At 53.4% G+C, this 21,164-nt stretch overlaps 3 protein-coding genes and 1 long non-coding RNA gene across 6 annotated transcripts in view; 3 read left to right on the top strand and 1 right to left on the bottom strand.

Annotated features, from left to right (window-relative positions):
- MDC1 (mediator of DNA-damage checkpoint 1) overlaps positions 1 to 5,154 on the top strand; it is a 12,559-nt gene extending 7,405 nt beyond the window's left edge. Inside the window, exons 10-15 of the mRNA XM_008575317.1 lie at positions 1 to 2,172; positions 2,256 to 2,375; positions 2,504 to 2,686; positions 2,960 to 3,085; positions 3,196 to 3,306; positions 4,284 to 5,154. Of these exons, the coding sequence (XP_008573539.1) occupies positions 1 to 2,172; positions 2,256 to 2,375; positions 2,504 to 2,686; positions 2,960 to 3,085; positions 3,196 to 3,306; positions 4,284 to 4,451 (2,880 nt within the window). The 3' untranslated portion in view covers positions 4,452 to 5,154. The remainder of the gene's footprint in view (positions 2,173 to 2,255; positions 2,376 to 2,503; positions 2,687 to 2,959; positions 3,086 to 3,195; positions 3,307 to 4,283) is intronic.
- A 2,005-nt stretch (positions 5,155 to 7,159) lies between these two features.
- Positions 7,160 to 11,030, top strand: NRM (nurim (nuclear envelope membrane protein)). Of its 2 annotated transcripts, XM_008575318.1 has the most exons (4): positions 7,163 to 8,177; positions 8,759 to 8,955; positions 9,571 to 9,747; positions 10,106 to 11,030. In XM_008575318.1, the coding sequence occupies exons 1-4, from the start codon at positions 8,045 to 8,047 to the stop codon at positions 10,385 to 10,387; spliced, it is 789 nt and encodes a 262-aa protein (XP_008573540.1). In that variant the 5' UTR covers positions 7,163 to 8,044; the 3' UTR covers positions 10,388 to 11,030. The 2 variants fall into 2 exon arrangements, with proteins under 2 accessions (XP_008573541.1, XP_008573540.1); XM_008575319.1 differs by lacking the exon at positions 9,571 to 9,747 and having other exon boundaries at positions 7,160 to 8,177.
- LOC103592549 lies at positions 8,268 to 12,294 on the bottom strand. The gene is made up of 3 exons (XR_550670.1): positions 12,034 to 12,294; positions 9,875 to 10,029; positions 8,268 to 8,575 (listed from the first exon to the last, which is right to left on the bottom strand). It is a non-coding gene; the product is annotated as an uncharacterized LOC103592549 (long non-coding RNA).
- On the top strand, positions 11,753 to 20,695 carry PPP1R18 (protein phosphatase 1, regulatory subunit 18). 2 transcript variants are annotated; one of them, XM_008575320.1, is made up of 4 exons: positions 11,753 to 11,953; positions 12,969 to 14,612; positions 18,752 to 18,962; positions 19,788 to 20,695. In XM_008575320.1, exons 2-4 carry the CDS (start codon positions 12,996 to 12,998, stop codon positions 19,805 to 19,807), a joined length of 1,848 nt encoding a protein of 615 aa, XP_008573542.1. In that variant the 5' UTR covers positions 11,753 to 11,953; positions 12,969 to 12,995; the 3' UTR covers positions 19,808 to 20,695. The 2 variants fall into 2 exon arrangements, with proteins under 2 accessions (XP_008573542.1, XP_008573543.1); XM_008575321.1 differs by lacking the exon at positions 11,753 to 11,953 and adding an exon at positions 12,312 to 12,318.
- The last annotated feature ends 469 nt before the right edge of the window (positions 20,696 to 21,164 follow it).

The raw sequence follows: 21,164 nt of genomic DNA, 5'->3' as shown, positions 1-21,164 counted from the left end.
GCCCCTGAGCTCCAGTCTTCCACCTCCAAAGACCAGCCTGTCATCCCTGGGCCCACATCTCGGGCCACTCGGGGCAGGACCCGTAAGTCCTCTAGTAATACCCCTGACCTAGTTGTCCCCACAGCCCCTGAGCTCCAGCCTTTAACCTCCATCAACCAGCCTGTTACCACCAAGCCCACATCTCGGGCCACTCGAGGCAGGACACATAGGTCTTCTGGCAAGACTTGTAAACCAATTGTCCCCACAGCCCCTGAGCTCCAGTCTTCCACCTCCAAAGACCAGCCTGTCATCCCTGGGCCCACATCTCGGGCCACTCGGGGCAGGACCCGTAAGTCCTCTAGTAATACCCCTGACCTAGTTGTCCCCACAGCCCCTGAGCTCCAGCCTTTAACCTCCATCAACCAGCCTGTTACCACCAAGCCCACATCTCGGGCCACTCGAGGCAGGACACATAGGTCTTCTGGCAAGACTTGTAAACCAATTGTCCCCACAGCCCCTGAGCTCCAGTCTTCCACCTCCAAAGACCACCCTGTCATTCCTGAGCTCACATCTCAGGCTACTCCAGGCAGAACTCATACATCCTCTAGCAACACCCCTGACTCAGTTGTCCCCACAGCCCCTGAGCTCCAGCCTTCCACTTCCAAAGACCACCCTGTCATCCCTGGGCCCACATCTTGGGACAGTCAGGGCAGGACCCATAGGTCCTCTAGCAAGACCCCTGAACCAGTTGTACCCACAGCCCTTGAGTTCCAGCCTTTAACCTCCACCAACCAGCCTGTCACCCCCAAGCCCACATCTCAGGCCATGAGAGGTAGGACACGTAGGTCTTCTAGCAAGACCTCTGAACCAGCTGTCCCCACAGTCCCTGAGCTCCAGTCTTTCACCTCCAAAGACCAGCCTGTCATCCCTAGGCCCACCACTCGGGGCAGGACCCATAGGTCCTCTAACAACACCCCTGACCCAGGTGTCCCCATAGCTCCTGAGCTCCAGACTTTATCCTCCAAAGACCAGCCTATCACACCCAAGCCCACATCTCGGGCCACACGAGGTAGGACATGTAGGTCTTCTAGCAAGACCTCTGAACCAATTGTCCCCACAGCCCCTGAGCTCCAGCCTTTAACCTCCAAAGACCAGCCTATCACCCCCAAGCCCGTATCTCGGGCCACGCAAGGCAGGACACGTAGGTCTTCTAGCAAGATCTCTGAACCAATTGTCCCCACAGCCCCTGAGCTCCAGCCTTTAACCTCCAAAGACCAGCCTATCACCCCCAAGCCCGTATCTCGGGCCACGCAAGGCAGGACACGTAGGTCTTCTAGCAAGATCTCTGAACCAATTGTCCCCACAGCCCCTGAGCTCCAGCCTTCTGCATCTAAAGACCAGCCTGTGACCCCCAAGGCCACTTGGGGCAAGACTCATAGGTACTCTAGCAATACCCCTGACCCACTTGAACCCATAGCTCCTGAGCTCCTGCCTTCCACTTCCACCAACCATCTTGTCACCCCTAATCCCATCTCTCAGGCCACTAGGAGCAGGACACATAGGTCCTCTGTTAAGACCTCTGAACCAGTTGAAATGACAGGCCCTGATCTTGAGCCTCCCACCACCACAGACCATACTGTCACCTCTGAGGCTGTAGCTCGGGGTGGTCAGAGCAGGACACTAAGGTCTTCCACAACATCTGCCATGCCAGTTCCTACCACCCCTGGTTCCCAGTCTCCTGTGACCACAGCCCAGCCTGTTCTCCCAGAACCCATTCCTCAAGCCAGGTGCAGCAGGAGACAGAGGACTGCTGGGAAGCCTGACTCTCTCACAGCTCCCATTTTCCACAGACCTTGCTCTGCACCCTTTGAACCTCAATCCCGATCCTCAAGGAACCAAAGACCAAGAACATTGAGAGCAGTTGAGTCCCTTAGGACAATTTCTGAGCCTTCCTTTCCCCAGCTTCTTGAGGTGCCCGCTCATGTTCCCCAGGTAGAAACGGTGGAAACAGCAGGTAAATTTGGGTTCACTCCAGAGCCCCAGCCTGAGGCCTCTCAAAGCCACAAGAGGCCTTTAGCTACCATGGATTCACCCCCACATCAAAAACGGCCCCGCAGAGGGGAAGTCCCCCAGAAGACATTGTTACTCAAGGAAGAGGAAGAAGATGCTGCAGAGAGGCCAAGGAAGGAAGAGGTGAGGAGAGGGCTGGGGCCACAAAGCTGGGGAAAAGGGCTTTAGGGCTCAGAAACTCCCACCAAGATCTTTCTTAGCCTCAGGATGTAGTGATTCCAGGACCAGTCAAGAGAAAGAGAGACCAGGCAGAGGAGGAACACAAGGGAATACCGAACCACAGCCTCCGACGGACCAAACCCAACCAAGAATCTACAGCCCCCAAAGTAGGAGAAAAGGGGCCTGGGACCTCACAGGAGACAGATGTGGGAGGAAGGGAGGAGACTAGGGGATTGTAGAGATGGGTTCTGATGGTGTGGTTTGCTGTGACCAGCTCAGGCTAACCCCTCCACAGGTGCTCTTCACAGGAGTGGTGGATACTCGTGGAGAACGGGCAGTGCTGGCACTCGGGGGGAGTCTGGCTGGCTCTGTGGCAGAGGCTTCCCACCTGGTCACTGATCGAATCCGCCGAACAGTCAAGTTCCTGTGTGCCCTAGGGCGGGGGATCCCCATCCTCTCCCTGGACTGGCTGCATCAGGTGAGAGGCCAGGGAGGTGATGACAGACCAATAGAGATAGTGACAGGAAAAGACTGCTCACATAGTGCTCTAGAATGTGGGAGAAAATAAATTAAAAAACAACAACAAAATGCCCAAAGTGGTGGGAGGAAAGAGGGGATACAGGAAGGCAAGGGGGGCCGGTGAGGCATAAGGCATGATTCGTTCAAGTATTTTGAGACCTCTCTACAAATGCTAGACAGGAGCTGGGTGGGGGATGGGCTGAGCTTTAATGGTGACTGCTACCCTCCTTAGTCCCGCAAGGTTGGTTGCTTCTTGCCCCCGGATGAGTATGTGGTGACCGATCCTGAGCAGGAGAAGAACTTTGGCTTCAGCCTCCGGGATGCCCTGAGTCGGGCTCGGGAGCGAAGGCTGCTGGAGGTTAGAGGCTATCTTCTACCCCATGTGTCAACCCTCTCTCCGGAGGTTTCCCAGTGGTCAATGACCTCTCAGTGTATACATCCTCTGTCTCCATCAATTCTTTCTCTTAGGGTTATGAGATTCATGTAACCCCTGGGGTCCAGCCTCCACCACCTCAAATGGGAGAGATCATCAGCTGCTGTGGAGGCACTGTCCTACCCAACATGCCCCGGTCTTATAAGGTATGGTTGATATGTTCTGGGTCTGGTGAGGTGGCAGTTACAGAGGTGGCCGGGGTGGCAAAAGGTTGGAGAAAAAAATGGAGGTACAGATAGTAATATAGAGGGTGGGAAAGACCTATGGTATAGAAAGGGATAGGAACAAGGGGAGAGATCTACTGATACCAAAAGGACTTATTTTTATTTTGTATTTTTAAAATCTTCAAATATACACAAAAGGAGAGAGAATAATGAAATGCAGTGAGTCCTCCCCATGTACCAATCACCCAGATTCAACAGTTTAATTTAGATCATGCTACATTAGCTCCATCTATCCCTTTTTTCTTTTTTCTTTCTTCTTTTTGTTTTTGCTGAAGTATCTTAAAGCAGACTGCAAACATCATATTCTGTCCTCCTACATACTTAAGTATACATCTATAAGAAATATGTACATTTTCTTACATAATCATAATGCCATTATTGATCTCTACCAAAATTAACAATAGTTTCTTGGACATTTTCTCAAACTCCATTAATCAAATTTCTCCAGTTGTCTGAAAAATATCTGTATACAGTTATTCAAATCAGGATTCAAATAAGGTCCACGCATTGCTGCAATTGTTGTATCTCTTAATTCTCTTTTACTCTAGAGCATCCCCCAGCCCACCCAGACTTTTTTATGCCATTGACTTCCTACAGAAACTAGGTCAGTTGTCCTTTAGAATGTTCCCCAGTCTGGAGTTTTCCGTTTGCTCCCTTGTTGTATCATTTGTCTTGTTCCTCTAGCTTTTATATTTCCTATAAATTATAGTTAACTTTAAAAGCTTGAATAAATTTAGTTTCAACTTTTCTGGCAAGAATACTTGATAGTACAGTGTGCTTCAGATGACTTTATATCAGGAGGTATTATTTTAGTGATGCTAAGACTGATTAGTGAGTCCTGAACCTATTTCTAGGGTTCTCTTTTATCCCGATTTCTGTCTTTGCTCTGTCTTCCCTAGCCTCAGAGAGTTGTGATCACATGCCCCCAGGACTTCCCTCGATGCTCCATTCCATTTCGGGTTGGGCTGCCCCTCCTCTCACCTGAGTTCCTGCTGACAGGAGTTCTGAAGCAGGAAGCCGAGCCAGAGGCCTTTGTCCTCTCCACTTTGGAAATGTCATCCACATGAAATTCCCAGTATCCTTTTCCCTCCCCGACCAGTAAATAAAGTATTAGAAAATATTTGGAAGAAAGAACTCAGAGCTTTAAAAGGATTGGGGTATACTGTCCTGCAACATGGGTGGGACTAGAAAGGTTTATGAGAAAACACAAAGATAGGGAGATTGGGAGCCATAGATTTTCTAAAATGGCCGTTTTATCTTTGTGTGTGTGTGTTTGTGTGTGTGTGTGTGTGGCTGGCTGGTACGGAGATCCAAACCCATGATTTTGGGGTTATAAAGGCTGTGCTCTAACCAACTGAGCTGACCGGCCAGCCTAAAATGGCCATTTTAAAACTGGCCAGACCCACGCTCGTATATCTTAAGTGGGTGGGTGCCCATCTTTAGCCGGACTGACGCTGTTGTCACTCCATGGCACGCACAGTGTCCTGCCTCCTATTCAGACACCATCTCTCTTCCTCTTTTCTTGCTGGGATTCTTACTTATCCTTGAAAGACGGTGGAAACAGCTTTGGCCTCAGGAACTTGAGGGGATGCTTGGAGTGAGGGTAGAGTTATGGAATGTAACTCAAATATTTTCCTCTCCCCTGGCCTCTAGAAGCATCTTTTAGCTTTGAGCAAGTCTCTGCACTTTTCTGGCCCGCTTTTCCAGCGTTTATAAAATTAGAGCTAAGGCTTGACTTCTGTGAAAAATAAATATTCACTCTGTGCCTTATGGTGTAGTGTAGTTTTTCGTTTTTGTTTTTTTGGTCTGGGTCACGAGACATAAACTGTTAAAAAAAATAGCTATGTGGACTTGTATTTATCATTATCTTCTATTTAGGGAAAATTATGTCACATTTGTTAAATTAAAATTTTAAAAGTTGGTTGATTACAAGGATGTGGAGAAATTGGAACCCTTACACATTGCTGGTAGAAATGTAAAAATGGTTCAGCCTCTGCGGTAAACAGTTTGATGATTCCTCAAAAAATTAAACATAGAGTTACCATATGACCAGCAATTCTGCTCCTAGGTGTATACCCAAAAGAATTGAAAACAGGTGTTCAAATACTTGTATATGAATTTTCATATCAGCACTTTTCACAATAGCCAAAAGATGGAAACAACAGAAATATTCATCAATGGATGAATGGAGAAACAATTGTGATATATCTGTGCAATAGAATATTGTTCAACCATAAAAAGGGATGATGTACTGATACCTGCTACCTGCTACACGTTTTGAAGATGAACTTCAAAAACATTTTGCAGGGCCAGCCTGTGGCTCACTTGGGAGAGTGTGGTGCTGATAACACCAAGGCCACGGGTTCAGATCCCTATATAGGGCCGGCCCGTGGCTCACTTGGGAGAGTTTGGTGCTGATAACACCAAGGCCATGGGTTCGGATCCCTATATAGGGATGGCTGGTTGGCTCACTTGGGGGTGTGTGGTGCTGACAACACCAAGTCAAGGGTTAAGATCCCCTTACTGGTCATCTTTAAAGAAAGCAAAGAAAAAAAAAAAATTTGCTAAGTGAAGGAAGCCAGATGCAAAAGGCCGCATATTGTATGATTCCATTTATATTAAATATCCAAAATAGGTAGCTCCGAAGAGACCAAGAGCAGATTGGTGGTTGCCGGAGGCTGTGGGGAGGAGAAAATGGGGAGTAACTGCTTAACGGGTACAGGGTTTTATTTGGGTGTGATGAAAATATTTTGGAACTAGATAGAGGTGATGGTTGTATAGATGAAACATGTCTCAGTCAAATTAGTATAATTTGGGGGACAGTTTAATAAAGTGATAATTACAAAGTAGGCAGAGTGTAGGGAAATCACAAAGAATAGTTCAGTACACAGTAAACTCAAAAAGATGAGAGCAGTTATACAGAGGGCTTCAATAAACACTATGACCTTTGATGTAGACCGTTCAGAACAACTTTCTTTTTTTTTTAAAAAAGATGACCGGTAAGGGGATCTTAACCCTTGACTTGGTGTTGTCAGCACCACGCTCAGCCAGTGAGCGAACCGGCCATCCCTATATGGGATCCGAACCCAGGGCCTTGGTGTTATCAGCACTGCACTCTACCGAGTGAGCCACGGGCCGGCCCCAGAACAACTTTCTGAAGCAGAAAGTAGGGTGGAGAGTGAATCTAGAGGGAAAATGTAAGATGTCTGGTACAGTATACAATAGTGAGATTCAGAGGAGGGTAGGAGTACTGAGCCTAGGAGAGGGAGGAGAAGGAATGTAGAGCCTGTGGGATGCTGCTTGGCAATTTTCTCATCCTAGTCCACAGGACCAGCACCTTTAATTCTCATTCTGGGCAATATTCTTTATCTCTCTAAGCCTATATTTCTATCTGTAAGTAGAGGGAATTAGTTTAATGATATCTAAGGTGCCTACTATGTACATAGCTACTTTGACTAGGTTCTTAGCTGCATGATCTTTATTTTTTTTTATTTTTTATTTTTTCCTTTTGTCTTTTTTCGTGACCGGCAACGGATCGCAACCCTCAGTGTCGCGCCCGTACCGGACCGGGACCGGCCACGGGATCGCAACCCTCGGTGTTGCTCCCACACCTCGCTCAGCCAGTGAGCGGGAACCGGTCTGTATGTGGGATCCGAACCCTCGGCGGGAGCGCCGCCGCACTCCCAAGCGGCGCACTGTAGCAGTGCGCCACCGGGCCGGCCCAGCTGCATGATCTTTAATTTTGATAGAAGTTTATTTTTACTTTGCTTTTTGGGTATTAATGTGGGTCTGTAGGCAATTACAAGCAGGTCTGTAAGGAATAGGTTAAGACAAAAGATCTAGTGGCTTCTGATTAGTAAGTCAAAATAATGAGGTTGCAGAGTAGTCATGAATAGTTAATTATTACAAGCTTGGATAAAATTACTGCAAAGTTTACAACTGTAATAAACAGTTTTCTACCACAAATATTTCAACATACTTTTATTCTCATGGTTACCAATCAACAATCTTTGGAACTACTAGAAAAAACTTTCAGTGTTACCAAGTTCTTTGCTATTCTTAGCATGTGGAGAGGCAACAACTCAACCTTCTGAGTTACAGAGTAAGCATTATTTATATTTTGAGGTAAAGTCATTTTTTAAAAAATCTGACAAGATGTAACAGGTGATTCAGAGCTTTGGGTTCTCAGCCTGGATCAATTGGCTCTCACCGTTGATTAATAAAGTGAGGTTTTGTAACCTCTGACTCCGGTTATTTTCTAGCCACTGTTAAGTTAAAGAAAAGGGGAGCTCATAATGTTCTGTTTCCACAAGAACCCTGCAAGAGAGGAATTGTCTTCATATTAGATGGGAAAACTAGGCGAGCAAGGCTTCAACCCACGTGAGCGGCCGCAGAGCAGCTGCCTTTAACACTTCTCTCTCTCTCGGGATTATAACACTCCCTTCTGTGACGCGAAGATTCAGCTCCGGAAAGAAATCCCCGCACGCGGCCTGCAGCTGGGCTGGGGAGAGAGGCGCGGGCCGGACCGGAAGCCGGGCGACAGCGTGCAGGAGCCCCGCCCTCTTGGGCAGGATCCCAACTGGGAGGCGGGGCCGAGGGCGGGGCCTGCGCCCGCGGGAATCCCAAACCCGCCCCTTTCCCCACCCCTCTGCTTCTCGCCATGGCCCCTGCACTTCTCCTGGTCCCTGCGGCCCTCGCCTCTTTCATCCTGGCCTTTGGCACCGGAGTGGAGTTCGTGCGCTTTACCTCCCTTCGGCCACTTCTTGGAGGGATCCCGGAGTCCGGTGGTCCGGGTGAGCGGGAGGGATTGAGGATGAGCTCCGAGAAAGGAAGGTGGGGCCGAAGGAGAGGGCGCGAAGGCGGGGCTTAGAGACAAATGACAGGGGAAGTCCGGGAGAGGGAACTCGAACTGTGAAAGCGCCAAGAAATTGCTGGGGAGGGGGACCAGAGGGCTAAATTAGGAACTCAGAGATTAGAGTTTTAGAGAGGCGGGAAAGTGAGGACTGGGAAAGAGTGATAAACCAAATATTCAAAGAAAGTGTTTTGCAGAAAGGACTGTGGAGAGGAAAATGGAGCATTTGGAGAACCGAAATAAGAGGGACAATCCAGCCGTGGCCTCTCCAGCCAAACTTTTCGTGACTCTCCAACATGCATTTTTACACGAATCCTCTTCCCTAGGTCTGAAAGAGGCCTAGGGAAAAAGGAAGAAACAAGGAATGGAAAAGTGTGTTGGGCACAGGCTAGAAAAGGAAGCATCAAGGCTCTGGGAAGCATTAAGGGACATGACCTGGGTCCTCAAGAGGAGATGAGGATGGGGGGAAATATTCCAGCTACCTTCTTGATCTTTTGTCCTTTTCTCCCTCAACTCCCCTAGATGCCCGTCAGGGATGGCTGGCTGCCCTGCAGGACCGCAGCATCCTTGCCCCCCTGGCTTGGGATCTGGGGCTCCTGCTACTATTTGTTGGGCAGCACAGCCTCATGGCAACCGAGACAGTGAAGGCATGGACATCCTGGTACTTTGGGGTCCTTCAGAGGTCACTGTATGTGGCATGCACTGCCCTGGCGTTGCAGGTATGAGGCCCTGGCAGCTGAGTCCCCAAAAGAGACAGAGTCTGTGGAAGGGAAGCCCTGGATTGGAAGTGCAAAATGTGGGTTTAGAAGAACTGACAGTTTTCAGGACTTTAATCTCAGCTTCCATTCCTCCACAACACATATCCTAGTTGTTATCAAGAACGGTGTCCTCCTCATTCCCCAAGCACAGTATGTGCTTTCTCACCTTTGCAACTTTGTTCACATTGTCCTGCTTGAGATCCCCTCCTTAACTCCTCTTTATTCTTACCCCTTTTCCAAAACCACTTCCCTAGGTTTCAAGACAAGGCTTTTCAGTTACTACTGTGGTTATCTGTCTTCTCATTAGGTACTTGGCATAGGCTACTTTATATACCTGTCAGAATACACACACACCCCATCTGTAAGTCCTCAGGGTAGAGACAGGTCACCGTTACATCCTTGGGACCCCACGCAGCACCCTCCACATGATGAATATTTGTCGGTGATGTCTGTGAGAAAGGTGGGGGTGAGCTGCAGGGTACCCTGGGGTGGGGACAGCCTCTGGGTCTGGGTCTGGGTCTCTCAAGGGTGGGCAGGGTAGGCTTCTGGGATACCCAGCCCCCCATCCTTCCCCAGCTGGTGATGCGGTACTGGGAGCCTGTACCCAGAGGCCCTGTGTTGTGGGAGGCTCGAGCTGAACCATGGGCTACCTGGGTGCCACTCCTCTGCTTTGTGCTCCACGTCATTTCCTGGCTCCTCATCTTCAGCATCCTTCTCGTCTTTGACTACGCTGAGCTCATGGGCCTCAAACAGGTGAGGCTCCCGGATCCCTACTGAGATCTCTGACCCTTTCTAGAACTCCTCTTTTCCTTCCAAGGATTTCCCTCATCCTTCTTCCAAGCTCTTCCACTTTCCTTCCCCTGGCTTCTTACTCCCTCACCTCTTTCGCATAAGACAAGTCTCCCTTCAGCCTTCCCTCCAAGTCCAGCAACCATGAGCTTCCTGGCCCAGGGAAGGTATGTTGACCAGAGATCAGAGTCAGGGCCCAAGTGTCAGAAGTCGAATTCCTGGGCCTGAGTTCTAGGAGGGTGGTGCCTGGAAGAGGAGGAAAGAGGTGGCTAAATTGGGAAAAGGGTTTGACTCCATTTCTAAGCTAGTCTCCCTCTCCTAGGTGTACTACCATGTGCTGGGGCTAGGTGAACCTCTGGCCCTGAAGTCTCCCCGGGCTCTGCGTCTCTTCTCCCACCTGCGCCACCCAGTGTGTGTGGAGCTGCTGACGGTGCTGTGGGTGGTGCCCACCCTGGGCACTGACCGTCTCCTCCTTGCTCTCCTCCTTACTGTCTACCTGGGCCTGGCTCATGGGCTTGACCAGCAAGACCTCCGCTACCTCCGGGCCCAGCTACAAAGAAAACTGCACCTGCTCTCCCGGCCCCAGGATGGGGAGGCAGAATGAGGAGCTAACTCTTGTTCCAAGCCCTGTACTTCCTCACCCCCTCCAATTCTAAATCCCTTAATATCCAGGCCCTGGTTGCCTCGGACCATAGGTCCAAATCCATGGTCTGAAGGGGGTGTCCTTTTCACTGCTTGAGACCTCATTCCTTGGGGCCACCACCATACCCTAAATTATGAGTTTCAGCGACTAGACTCCAAGGTCCACTTCTCACCAGGAGGAAGAGGGGGTGTGGAACTCATCTGTCCCCTCACACTTTAAGGCATGACTCCCCTTCATCCATCCCTCCTCCCCTCCTCCACTCATCCACAAGAACCTCCTCACAAGGAAAAGGGTCTGCCCTGACCACTCCGCTCACTCGCCTCTGAGCCTCAGGGATCCCCTTCTCCACGTCTCGCTTCCGCTCCAAGGAGCTGGACCAGGGTCTGCAAATTTGACAGTAGTGGCCACCCCCTCCTGACCCCACGCCTTGCCTCTCCACTTCCTGCCCTAGTCTCTCCACCACCTCAGGCCTCGCCCCTGGGCTCCATTCCCCGAACTCAGTTGAGAGGATTCTCTCCTTCATAACTAGGTAGCTTAGGGTTCCCTGCCCTCCTGAGGAACACGCACTGCAGGAAAATAAAATTCAGCCTGTTTTTTCTACATATGGCACGCAGTCTATCAGTTTCTTTCATGCTGCAGGGCTGAATTTGGGAAGGGAGGCGAGCCAGAGCCTGGGAGCGCCAAACTGGAGTTCGGGCAGCCACCCCGCCCTCTGGCGACTGCTGGGCTGCAGCCGCTCCCCGCAGACCCGCCCCCACCTTCCCGGAGCCGCCCAATCCCCCTCCCTCCAAATCTCCCAATTTCTCCGCTGCAGACCAGGGGACCCATGGGGGACAGGGTGAAGCTAAGAAGTGGGGGCCGCAGCTCCGGTAGGGGAGCAAGCTTCCAAAGCCGTTGGCTTCTGAGCGCCTCTCCTGCCGCCCCCCTCCCCACAGGCCCCCTACAGCCTGGCGGCGGCCCTCGACCCCTCAGTAACAAAGGCTGGCCCGGGAAGGCTAAAGCGTGGGGAGGAGCAGCAAGCGGTGGGAAGGGCGGGTCCGGCTCGGAGCAGCTGCCGCTTCCTCCCCAAGTCCCTCGAGGGGCCTGAGTCACGGGCCGCCGCCCTGGGTCGGCGAGCTGGGGGCGGGGGGTCTGTACGGACACCTGGGTTCTCCAGGGCTACGCGGTGGGGTGGGGCCCCTTGGGACAGAGAGCGGAGAGCCGGAGCTTGCGGCGAGAAGAGGGGAGTCCCGCGGAGGAGTCCCACGCGGAGTGGGAGGGAGCGAGGCCACGCCCCCTCCCCGGACTCCGCCCCGCGCCCCCTTCCCTTTCCCCATTGTCCTTAGACAAAGCGATCGTCGCCCCCCGCCCGGCCCCCCGGTCTCTGTCGCCGTCCCTCCTCCCGTGCTCCCTCTTTCCCTCCTCCTCTCCCCCCTCCCCCCTCCCTCCAGTCTCCGGATCTCCCTCGCTCCCTCTCTCCTCCTCTTCCTCTCCTCTCTCCCGACGCCTGGCTCCTCCGCACCCCCTTCCCCCGGGGCCCCGCGGCTTGTGAGTTCACTGAGGGGCTCAGACTTGGGGAGGGAGGGTGTCTCCTCGCTCCCGTCCCTTCTCCCGTCCCTGGCCCGGACCTTGGGCTGTCTCCGCTTTGTGCCGAGATTGTCTATCCGTGCGGTCAGAGCGGGGTCAGGATGGCCGGCTATGTCTGGGTTCCATGAGAGCGGGGACCGGGGCACTGGACTCGCGTGACTGAGCTGGAGAGAAGAGGCGTGGAGCCGGTGCTCGGCACGCCCGGGTCCCGGGAGCAGCCGGTGGAGGAGGCAAACGGTGCTGACGGCACTGGGTGGGGGTGGACGCCAGGGTTCTGGGAACTCGCTGGCAGCCCAGACACCCGGTCCCGAAAGTCCCCTGGGAGGGTAAGTCCCTTGACCCGCCTTGGGGGCGGAGTGCGGGGCGGAGGTGTGGGGGTTGGAGGACAGGAGAGGCGTGGCCCGAGCAGAGCTGGAAGGGGAGCCGGGACCTTTGGGGCCCGCGCTGAGACGCGCCGGGCTGCTGCAGGGGCGCTCCCTTTCCCCTCTGTTCCCCGATTTCCCCTTCCCCTAGACTTCTTCACTCTCCGCCCTTCCTCACCTCTCCAACATCCTCTGAGGTCCCGCTGCCCTCTGACCTTCCTTCCCACTCTCACCTCCCCTGGGGTCTTGGTGGGGCAGCCTCTCACCCCAGCCCTTCTTTTCTCTCTTCTCCCTCACTCCGACTTCTCTCTTTGCTCTTCCCTTTCCTTCTCACATCCTGGGGACTGTCTTGAATACCCTTTAACCCTGTACTGCCAAATCTGGTTCCTGCCTGTTTGCCTTGAATCTCGACTCTTCTTCTCACATTACCCGCACCCCCAATTTGGCTCTTCACCTTTTCAGTTTCCCCCTTTGGCTGCCCTCTCTCTTCTCCCTCTGTCCTCGTCCTCTGCCCTTCCCCGTGTCCCATCTCTCCCCTTTCATTTCCTCTCCCCCCACACCAGTCTCACCCCTGGGCCTCCCCTGAGCTGCTTCTTCCTGTTCTCTGCCCCCAGTGCTCCCTGCCCTCACCCAAGGCGACCATGGCTACCATCCCAGACTGGAAGCTACAGCTGCTAGCCCGGCGCCGGCAGGAAGAGGCATCTGTTCGTGGCCGGGAGAAAGCAGAGCGGGAGCGCCTGTCCCAGATGCCAGCCTGGAAGCGGGGGCTCCTGGAGCGCCGCAGGGCCAAGCTTGGGCTGTCCCCTGGGGAGCCTAGCCCTGGGCCTGGGACTGCAGAGGCTGGACCTCCAGACCCAGATGAGTCTGCTGTCCTTCTGGAGGCCATCGGGCCGGTGCACCAGAACCGATTCATCCGGCAGGAGCGGCAGCAGCAGCAGCAGCAACAGCAACAGAGGAGTGACGAGCTGCCCTCCGAAAGAAAGCCTGGGCCTCTTGAGGCCCGGGAGCAGCGACCCAGCCCTGGGGAAATGCGGGATCAGAGCCCCAGGGGAAAAGAGTCAAGAGAAGATAGGCTAAGTCCCAGGGAGACCAGAGAGAGGAGGCTGGGGATTGGGGGAGCCCAAGAGTCGAGTCTCAGGCCTTTGGAGACTCGGGACTGGAGGCAAAGCCCAGGAGAGGTGGGAGACAGGAGCTCCCGGCTGTCAGAGGCACGGAAATGGAGGCTGAGCCCTGGAGAAACTCCAGAGCGGAGTCTGAGACTGGCAGAGCCTCGAGAACAAAGCCCCAGGAGAAAAGAGGTGGTGGAAAGTAGACTGAGTCCAGGGGAATCTGGCAACCAGAAGTTGGGCCTGACAGAGGCTCATAAATGGAGGCCTCATTCTGGTGAGTCTCAGGAACAGATTTTGGTACAACTGGAGGCATCAGAGCGGAGGCTGAGCTCAGAAGAAGAAAGAAAAGACTGCTTGGAGGAATGTGGGAGAAAAGAAGAGAGGCCAATTCCAGGGATGGCCCCAGAAGAGATTACAGGGTTGTCAGAGACCCTGACAAGGGAGGCTCAAAACAACAGCTCCAGAGGAGTGGAGGCAGCAGAACAGAGGCCCAGTCCTGTGGAGGATGGTGAGAGGGGCTTGAGGATGACAGAAGGGTGGAAATGGACCCTGAACTCTGGGAAGCCTCGAGAATGGACATCCAGGGACATAGAGACTCAGAAACCAGAACCTCTAGAGTATTCTGAGAAGTGTCTGGGGCATCCTGGTATAGAGGCTGGAGAAGAGGAGGCCGAGAAGGAGGAGGCAGGGGCTCAGGGCAGGCCTCTGAGAGCCCTGCAGAACCGCTGCTTTGTGCCCTCCCCCCTCCCCCCAGAGGACACTGGGACTGGAGGCTCGAGAGAGCAGGAAGAGGAAGCAGTGGAACTCCGGCCCCCCCCCCCAGCCCCTCTGTCTCCCCCACCCCCAGCCCCGACTGCCCCCCAGCCCCCTGGGGATCCCCTCATGAGCCGTCTGTTCTACGGGGTGAAGGCAGGGCCAGGGATGGGGGCCCCCCGCCGCAGCGGACACACCTTCACAGTCAACCCCCGGCGGTCTGTGTCCCCTGCAACCCCAGCCACTCCGGCCACCCCAGCCACAGCTGATGCTGCAGTCCCTGGGGCTGGGAAGAAGCGGTACCCAACTGCCGAGGAGATCTTGGTTCTGGGGGGCTACCTCCGTCTCAGCCGCAGCTGCCTTGTCAAGGGGTCCCCCGAAAGGCACCACAAACAGGTAGGGGAGCAGCCAAGCCAGACTTCTTAGAAGCTACTCATCAATTCTCTCTGGACTCCAGTCTTCCTTTCTTTTTTATACCCTGTATTCTTCCTCTGTTCTTTAATTCCTGCCACTACCCTTCCTCCCTCTGCACACTCACTCTGCCTTCTTGCAGCCCTTCTTTTCCATTCATTTCTGAGCCCCAAGGATCCTGCCCAGCAATCAAATGCTGTCTCTGGGTGTGTCTCTTCCAGGGTGTGCCAGGCCGCTCATTCTCCTTTCCCTCAGGCTCTGAGTTTATCCCCCGCCCCCCTCCATCGCTTTCCTTCCTTTCCTCTGAGTCTGTGACCTACACCAGCCCATCTGGTGGGAGATGTAAGCCCAAGCCGACAACCTTGAATCTACCAGGGTCACCAGGGTGAAAGCACTTAACAGCTTTTCAAGGGGAGAGAATGTCAGGGCAGGAAGCCTAGGGACTTTTCGGATTCTAGAGAGAAACAGCAGGGAGAAATGAGGGGAGGAAAGTCTCTCAGCCCCAAGGAAGAGGGGCCAAAGCTGAGTGGGGACATCCTATGACAGAGTGGGGAGGGGGATGAAACAGGGCTGGCCAAAGAACCCCGAGTCTGCCCCATGGGAGAGATGCACACAGAGGCCATTTGAAGTGGGTGACCTCGGGGTTGCACACCCCCAGCTGGGCCACTGCTTCAGACAGTACTCCCTTCTCTCTTGGGACAAGAAAAGCCTTCTCTTCCAAAATACGCCCCCTGTCACTCCCTGTCCTTCCTCCCAGGGTTTCCCCTCCCTCCCCAGAACTGGCTTAGCAATCGGTTTTCCCCTCTCTTTCTGCCACCCCAGCCTCTCCCTCCACTTGAGGGAGAAAAAGAGAGCATTGCATTTGGAGGCACAGGGCTGAGAGCAGGGACTGGCCAGGTAGTATGATGGGAGCTGGGGACGGGGTGGGGGCTGAAGCCAGCAGAGGGTCAGAGGTTAGATAGACTTGAACAAGAACATGCAGGGAAGTGGGAGCAGCCAGGCTTTCTCCCTCTGGCCCTGGCCCAACTCCTTCCCTATACACCCAATCAGTTTCCAGCTTGAACATCTCTAGACAGAGAGAGGGCCCACACTCAGATGTCTCAGACTCAGAAGTCCCTCATACATCTCCCTGGGAAGCCCACTTTCATCCTTATGCCATGTGTTAACATTCTCAGGTTTGTTTTTTTGGTCCTCAGTGGCAGTGGGAAACCCCAGGGACCAAAGATCTGAGTTAAGCTTGGGGGTCATTTGATCCCCCAACACATCTGCACATGAAGCTTAAGCTTCCAAACTGAGCCAGGGTACTTGGGAGTCTCCCCTGAGCCCTCTGACTGCTACCAGCCCCTTCCATTCAGAGCTGAGAAGTTGCAAAGGAGGGATGTCAGGAAATTCTACCAGGGTGAGGTGGTCACAAAAGTCACTTCCTACTGAGGTTGGCTTGTGCCTCTGGGGAGAACTGAGCAGAGGGAGGCATGAAGCTTTGGTGCCCAAAGCCCAGGGACCACAGAGGGGAGCCAGGAACTGAGTGTAGGGCAGGACTTGTGATGGTGGCCATACCTAGGTCAGGGAGTAGGGGGGCCGGAAGCAGATCACCCAAACAGGAAGCCTGGGGTGGGGGCGGAAGGCTGGTGTGTCTAAGTGGGGAGCGCTGGGCCACGGGCCTGCCAGAACTGTGCTCAGGATGTGGTGAGAGAATACGGAAGCAGCCGCGCTGGGTGGGGGCGGGAAAGAGGCAGCACCAAGTTCCCTGCACCCAGACACCTCACCCTCTGCCTTCCATCAGGCCTTCTCCCCTCTCTCAGCACCCTGCTCATCAGGGACTGATGTGCTCTCTCCCAACCCACCGGCTCAGGGACAGGAGGCCCCTGCTCACCCACCCCAGGCTTTCCCTAAATAACTGCTCTTTGCAGGCTAATTCCATCAGACTTGTCCCTGCCATCAGGACAGAAATCCCAGCCTTGCCACTGGAGCCCAAGGAATGGACTGTCGCTGGTGCCCTTCCTCAGCCCCTCCCCTCTCCAGCCCCCTGTGACCTTATATAGCTGATGGGAGAGGAGCGAGTGAGTCACGCCTCCCTGTCTCCCCCCCACTCCCATGCAGGCTGTGCATTCCTGAGAAGCCCAGTCAGAAGTTGGGGGTGGGGGGGGAGAGGAGAGAGGCAGGGTGGGGGGAGAGACAAAAAACGTAGACTGAGAACAAATAAAATAAATCCTTTTTCAGAGTGGATAATAAACTACAGAGGTTGTAATCCCAAAAAAGGGGATATGAAAAGAAAACAGAAATGGGTTCCCAGAAATTTGGTTAAATTTATCAGTAACAGAACCATAAGTGGTCCCTCTTGAGAAGCTGGGATGTAAGTGGTCTGGTTGCTGTCGCTTGATTCTACCAACAGTTCCACAGACACGGACTGGGAGTCAACTGTGTACAGGCTGGGCTATTCCCACACTGTTCCTCCACCACTGGTCCTCTCTTGGGTCCTCTTGTGAGGTCTGGACAAACCCTTACCTTATCCACTGGAGTACCCTCCAAGCTCCTTTTTATTTTTTTTTTAATAGAAAACCTAGATCTAAGCTCCTTTTGACAGCAGGCACAAATATAATAAGTAAATTCTCTAGTAGGTTAGAAGGTGGTAAGTGATTATGGAAAAAAAAATTAGACAGGAGTAAATGGAATGTAGAGGGACAAGAGGTGAGGGGAGTGAATATGACAACTTCAGAATAAGGCGATCAGCAGCCATGGGCTTATTTGAGGGAAGAGTGTTCCAGGCAGAGGGAACAGCCAGTGCAAAAGCCCTGAGGTGGGAGTCCACATAGTGTGGCTGGAGTGGGAGAGGATGCCAGAGCGTTGAGGGGGCATTGGCACATTGGGAGAACCCTGTAGGCTTTGGTCAGGCTCTGGCTTTCGCTGCAAGTGAGATGGGGAGGCATTGCAGGCTTTGGAGCCAAGGAGTGACACAGACAGTCCCCAAGTTCCAGCTTCCCATGGGGACCCTGGTATCATATCCCATACAGCCCTTTGGGGTTACCTGTCCAGCCACCCTCCTGGCTTCTCTCTTCTCGCACCCCAGCCCATGGGAGACTCAGAGATACAGGGCCCCAGCCCCAAACGGACACCAGGGAAGGCCCAAGTACGTCATCTAGACCTTTCCAAGTAGTTCACGTGGAATCCTCCTGAGTGTCTCCCTAATCCCTTTGGCTCCCAGAGTTAATTCCACCCTGCCCCTTCCCCCTGAGCTTCTTAAGAGGGCAAACGGGAAGGGTAGAAAAGACAGTGAGAACAACTAAGACAGTGAGAACAACTGGGACTTGCGTGCTCTTGGAACAGTGTCTTTATGAAGGATTTTCTGCCCCCGCTCTGGTCTCTCGCCTCTGCCTGTCCCTTCTGACGCACTCTCCACTCCTACCCTACGTTTTTTCGGACTTTCCTCTCTGCCCTTGTCACCTCCCTCAGCCGCACCTTTCAGGGACTCAGGGGCTCATCTTCTCCCGTGTGTTGGGGGAAAGTCTGCTGGTTCCTCGAGGCTTTCCTGTCAGTCTCCCATCCCCTTCCAGGCCCTTGACCCCCTTTGCTGTGGGCCTACTTACTCCAGGGGAGGAGGAGGGGGTGGGTATCGGGGTCCTGACTTTCCCAGAGGACAGCAGGGGGTCGAGGGTATGGAAACCAATGTGCCTGTTCTTGCTTTTGCCTGGGACTCCCTCCCCAGCCAGCTCTTTCCTGTCTGGCCAGCTCGAACCTCATCTCCGTTGGGAAGCCTACCTGATTTCCCCCAGGGTGCCCAAAGACTCAGTTCTGATCACAGGGCTTATCTCCGTGTATTTTAATTTTTTTTCACCCCTCTACCTCACACTCTAAAGAGCAGGGACCTTAGTCCTGTATTATTTCTGCCTCCCAAGCTCTTACCAAAAGAACAGGCCAAAGTCTGATGTTTCCCAAGTGATATGATTGAAGAGGGAAGATCAAGGATTGGAGAGCCAGTATCGAAAGGAAAACTGGATCCCAGAGTGGATGGGGAGGGGAGAATAAGCCGGGTGCCTGAGTCCAGCCCCCACTCTCCGCCGCTACTCGTTGCCCTGCGGGCTTCTCCCGGGCTGAGTTTGCCTCCCCACTTTCTCTTCCAACTTCAGCTCAAGATCTCCTTCAGCGAAACAGCCCTGGAGACTACGTACCAATACCCCTCTGAGAGTTCGGTACTGGAGGAGCTGGGCCCAGAGCCTGAGGCTCCCAGTGCCCCCAACCCTCCGGCGGCCCAACCCGACGACGAAGAAGACGAGGAGGAGCTGCTGCTGCTGCAACCAGAGCTCCAGAGCGGGCTGCGCACCAAGGCCCTTATCGTGGGTAAGCAGAGGCTCCGCCGGCCCCAGGGCGCCCCCTGGTGTCAGAGCGGGCACTGCGGTCCAGGAGGGAAGGGGAGGATTTCTTGTTGGCTCTTGGAAGGGGCTTAGCAGGACTTCTAGCCCATTCCATTCCTTTAACAGATGGGGAAACTGAGGTCCTGGAGAGTGAAACGCACATTGATTCTTCATATTTCAAAACCGGAGCTCCTTCTGAGCGCTCTAGTCTGGTTAAAAACACAGGGTTTAGGTCAGACGGGCCTGAGTTTGAATTCCAGCTTGTCTCTTGTGCTGTGACCTCTGAGAAACCGTCTGACCTCTGACCTCTGGCCTCGGTCTATTATTTATGAAATGAGGCTAATAATAACTACCTGCTGGAGTCGTTGACAAGATTAAGTAATTTTTGTGAAGCACCTAGAACTATGGCTAAATATCAAATTATTTAACCTCTCCTGAGGTTATTGTGAGATGAAATGAGTTATAAGAACACCTGGTACGGGCCAAGCCCGTGGCCCACTCGGGAGAGTGCGGCGCTGGGAGCGCAGCAGCGCACTCCCGCCGCGGGTTCGGATCCTATATAGGAATGACTGGTGCGCTCACAGCGCTCACTGGCTGAGCGCGGTGCGGCCGGTCTCAAAAAGGACTCCTGGTACAATCCAAGCTAAATGAGTGATGGCTGTTGTTACTGGTAATAACAAGCATTCAAGACATGGAAGATATTATAGGACTTGCTATATGCCAACTGCCCTTCAGTTCGGGGGCTGGTGGGGAGGGCAAGGAGGCAGAGACCCTCACTCATTCTCTATCATTATTGCCTCCTCTCCCACAGATGAGTCCTGCCGGCGGTGACCCTCTTCCAACATAGGGACATATCTCCCTCCTTCCCAGAACTGAAGATCCTGGAGCCCAGAAGATTCAGAGCAGACAGACCCTGAAAATGAGCCTGGCAGGGAAGGGCAACCAACATCTTCCAACGTGCTTTCCCCATCCTGTTTCTGGGGGCAGAGCCAATTGCCCAAGTTCCATCCTAACCCAAGGTCCTGGTGTGGGTAGGGTCAAATGTGCTGGTGCATCCTAGGTGACCCAAGAGTGAGCACCAAGTCCTGGGGAGGATCACAGAACTCACTGGGGGGTGGAGATGGAGCCCCCTCCCCAATTCCATGGCAGTGTACACGCTTCCCACAGCCTTTCTTGACTCCCCACCACCCCCTGGGGACTCTCAGGATTTAATCATTCATCTCCCTGGGAGGCCTAGACCCCACTCCATTTACAGGCATGTCTCCCTCCTGTTCCTTAGGTCACTGCCCCTTTGTTTACAGCTCCTGCCTCCTCTCTTGACCACAGCCTGGTTTACAAATCCCACAAGCTCCTGGCCCCACCTGCCGAAGTCCCAGGTTTACAAGCCACACCTACTTGCCATGTTCACATGGAATCCTGTTCCCTGTCCCCTCCAGTCATCTCATTGGGAGTGACCTGGGGGTGTGGTTCCCTCCACTTTTGTTCAGTATTACTGTGCCTCAGTTTTCCCCAAGAGGGAAGGCTGGCATTCTTAACTCTGTACCCTGTGATTTATTTAATTCTGTTGCTCTTAGTGGTTCACAGTTGAATTGAATTGCAGTGGTGTGGGGTAACTAAGGTGGCACCTCACCTCTCCTCCCCCATTGTTCCTTGTTTATCAATGCCTGTTTTGTTTGTTTTTTAACTTTCTGTAATAAAATGGTGGTCTCTCCAACTCTCCCACTGCTTCTCCTTCTTAAGAAAAAAAAGTGCATGCGGGCGGTGGCGCACTGCTATAGTGCGCCGCTTGGGAAGCGCGGCGGCGCTCCCGCCGAGGGTTCGGATCCCACATACAGACCGGTTCCTGCTCGCTGGCTGAGTGAGGCGCCGGAGCAACGCCGAGGCTTGCGATCCCGTTGCCGGTCCCCGGTCCGGTACTGGTCCGGTACGGGGGCGACACTGAGGGTTGCGATCCGTTGCCGGACATGGAAAAAGACAAAAAAAAAAAAAAAAGTGCATGTGAGGGGAGGCTCTGGGGGCTGTGGGAGGGGAAACTGATGGGAGATTGTCTTAACCCACTTCTGTTTCTTATAACAAAATACCTGGAACTGGGTGATTTACAAGAAAACAAAATTTATTGCTTACAGTTTCAGAGGCTGAGAAGTTCAAAGTCCGGGGAACACATCTGGTGGGGGTGTTCTTGCTGGTG

The sequence above is a fragment of the Galeopterus variegatus genome, unplaced genomic scaffold (assembly GCF_000696425.1).
Source record: "Galeopterus variegatus unplaced genomic scaffold, G_variegatus-3.0.2 Scaffold1170, whole genome shotgun sequence".
Taxonomy (NCBI): domain Eukaryota; kingdom Metazoa; phylum Chordata; class Mammalia; order Dermoptera; family Cynocephalidae; genus Galeopterus; species Galeopterus variegatus.
The sequence above is the reverse complement of the archived record's forward strand: the minus strand, read 5'-3'. Positions and strand labels throughout refer to the sequence as shown.

What these genes read in the sequence shown, in the direction of transcription:
- NRM (XM_008575318.1), top strand. Translation starts at nt 8,045, where the DNA reads ATGGCCCCTGCACTTCTCCTGGTCCCTGCGGCCCTCGCCTCTTTCATC. An exon ending in CCCGGAGTCCGGTGGTCCGG is followed by an intron (nt 8,178 to 8,758) that starts GTGAGCGGGAGG and finishes CAACTCCCCTAG; the next exon opens with ATGCCCGTCAGGGATGGCTG. An exon ending in GCACTGCCCTGGCGTTGCAG is followed by an intron (nt 8,956 to 9,570) that starts GTATGAGGCCCT and finishes ATCCTTCCCCAG; the next exon opens with CTGGTGATGCGGTACTGGGA.
- PPP1R18 (XM_008575320.1), top strand. Translation starts at nt 12,996, where the DNA reads ATGGCTACCATCCCAGACTGGAAGCTACAGCTGCTAGCCCGGCGCCGG. An exon ending in CCGAAAGGCACCACAAACAG is followed by an intron (nt 14,613 to 18,751) that starts GTAGGGGAGCAG and finishes TTCCAACTTCAG; the next exon opens with CTCAAGATCTCCTTCAGCGA. An exon ending in CACCAAGGCCCTTATCGTGG is followed by an intron (nt 18,963 to 19,787) that starts GTAAGCAGAGGC and finishes CCTCTCCCACAG; the next exon opens with ATGAGTCCTGCCGGCGGTGA.